Source organism: Solanum tuberosum, unplaced genomic scaffold (genome assembly GCF_000226075.1).
Source record: "Solanum tuberosum cultivar DM 1-3 516 R44 unplaced genomic scaffold, SolTub_3.0 scf00184, whole genome shotgun sequence".
Taxonomy (NCBI): Eukaryota; Viridiplantae; Streptophyta; class Magnoliopsida; order Solanales; family Solanaceae; genus Solanum; species Solanum tuberosum.
The window spans coordinates 1,222,839-1,225,379 of NW_006239109.1; the positions used below are offsets into that span (position 1 = coordinate 1,222,839).

Genomic DNA, 2,541 nt, shown 5'->3' on the forward strand with positions numbered 1-2,541 from the left:
CACCACCAACAATTTCAACATCATATTCTGGGTCTTTTAATTAGGATTCCTTTTAGAGGAAATTGGGTGGGTATTGGGTTTATGGGGCGGGTAGTTGGTTTATGGGTTAAAAAGAAAGGTCAAACGGGTAGTTCAATAGATTTAAGACATGTGTAAAAAATGAGGGTGTCGTTAGTGAGAGGGGTATGTGTGTACCTATAATTGGACGGCATGGGCTTATGTGGACGGAAAGTATAACGGAGGGCATAGACGTACCATTTATTAAAGTTCGGGGGTAAATCTGTCCCTTCTCCCATTAATTAAAGGTGTAATATTGATCCTTCTTTCTCTATTCTTAAATACAATTCCTTTGCTTTAATTTATTCAGATTCAAACTCCCAAGAAAACCTCTTACTTTATATTGACTAGAGATTACAAATAGTCTCTACTATTCTTCTTCACATTTCTACTTTTATGTTCTTATCCCTATAACCCCCTATATACCTTTTTCTTTAACAAAAAGCCTATTCTGAACCCTTCCTTTTTATACACATGAATACATGCAAATCATAAGGTACTCATGATATAATCACAACACATAAACCTTTAAGCTTTGATTTTCTCTCTTTTCAAGAAAATTAAAACTTCCCTTTTTTCAGTTCAAAATCGATATGACAACGGATACAGTACTTTCGACGGTCCCTGATCTTTCTTTACAGATCAGCTTACCATCTTCTATTTTAAAAAGTAATCAGTTTAAAGAAGAGGTGAGATTCGATTCCACGACAGATTCGGGTAGCAGTGCTAGTGGAGGAAGCGATTTGAGCCATGAAAATACCGGTTTTTTTCATCCGGAGATCAAAAAAGTGTTTAATCTTCCTTTTATTCCGTCTTTTGAACCAACCCTAAGTTTAGGGTTCGGGCAAGTACCAATAAATAAAAATTTTCAATATCATCATCAGCATTATCAGCCACAAATATACGGGCGCGAGTTCAAGAGAAGTTCGAGATTGATTAGTGGAGTGAAAAGAAGCGTTAGAGCTCCGAGAATGAGATGGACTTCAACTCTTCATGCTCATTTTGTTCATGCCGTTCAGCTCCTAGGCGGACATGAACGTAAGTCGAACAGTGAGAATTCATATAGCTGACTTCAACTGTTGTTTAAATTAACCTAAATTTTAATTTTATAGGAGCAACACCAAAATCCGTGCTAGAGTTGATGAATGTGAAAGATCTAACCTTAGCTCATGTGAAGAGTCACTTACAGGTACGTAACCAACCAACCAGCTGAGCTACTAGAATTATTTTCTAATCAATAGTATTTTGAATGTAAGAAGAAAAAATAGATCTCTTTAATTGATTGCTATGGATATTTTGTATTTTTACACTGCAAAAAACCATGTGATCAATATTTGGGTGGGGTGGGGTGTTGGAGAATTTGTAGTACAAAGGGGTTAGGACAAAAAGGCATCTAAAGAAGTAATCTTAGAAATGTAGACTTTTTCATCTAATATTTTTTTATGTGGGTTTTCATGCAGATGTATAGAACAGTGAAGAGCACTGACAAAGCTACAGGTAATATATGTGGAATTTTTCATATCCTAAAGGGAGCCCATAGTACTTTTCACTTCCATCATTCTTTTTGTTTGCAAGCTTTGACATTTTGTATTTTCATAAAACGAATTTTGTCGCTAAATTGCTCCTAGCTATTAGAATCTTTTGATAATCCGATGCTAAATCGGATTAGGGGTGACTATTGTTGTTTAAGTACTATAGAATTTGTCTGTCGCTAATTAATTCATGCTCTTTGCTTGTTAATTTGCAGCTAAAGGGCAGGGAGAAATTAAGATATTTTTGAACCAAAACAATGGGATTAATAATGGTGAATACGAAAAATCTTTTGAGGAGATTGATGCATTATCACAACCAAGTACCATATCACAAAATATGTCTCATTTGAGGTGAGTGCATTTGCAACTATATGACTTTTTATTATCTTCTGACTTTGTTTGAAATTATTATATTACATTTATATGCTACAAACATTTTCATATCTTCCATTATTACAAATTGGAAAACAAGCTACTACTCTACTATATATATTAATGGGTTACTGACATGTACGCATATGAAATAGATAAGGACCAACCTAGGTATATCAATCAATAATGAAATTCGTGGTTAATCTGTTACTAAATAACTTGTTGGTAATAGTTAATCTATCGTTAAATAAATTTAATGGTAGAAGTTGTCTATCAAACGATAAAAATTGTCAGTTGCTAATTTCTTAGTTAACGAATTCTTAAATATAGTATTGTGGACAACTGTTTTAAGGCATGTATATATAGTTATATATAGCATAATACTATGTGAAGTAATTAATAGCATCATGTGGATAAATTAATAATCAATTGGAGGGGGAAGCAGACATGCACAACCAAAAATGCCTTGACCGTGGAATTTATTTGTGTACATAATGGTGTTTCGCATTGTTACTCAATTCGTTTCATAATAAATGTTTTTTTTGTGTGTGTGTGTGGGGGGGGGGGGCGGGGGGCGGAT

The 2,541-nt window shown here is 34.2% G+C and overlaps 1 protein-coding gene across 1 annotated transcript; it reads left to right on the top strand.

Annotated features, from left to right (window-relative positions):
* Positions 1-368: 368 nt before the first annotated feature.
* On the top strand, positions 369-2,429 carry LOC102598644 (probable transcription factor KAN4). Its single transcript, XM_006354902.2, has 4 exons — positions 369-1,095; positions 1,170-1,246; positions 1,518-1,554; positions 1,805-2,429. The coding sequence occupies exons 1-4, from the start codon at positions 651-653 to the stop codon at positions 1,942-1,944; spliced, it is 699 nt and encodes a 232-aa protein (XP_006354964.2). The 5' UTR covers positions 369-650; the 3' UTR covers positions 1,945-2,429.
* The last annotated feature ends 112 nt before the right edge of the window (positions 2,430-2,541 follow it).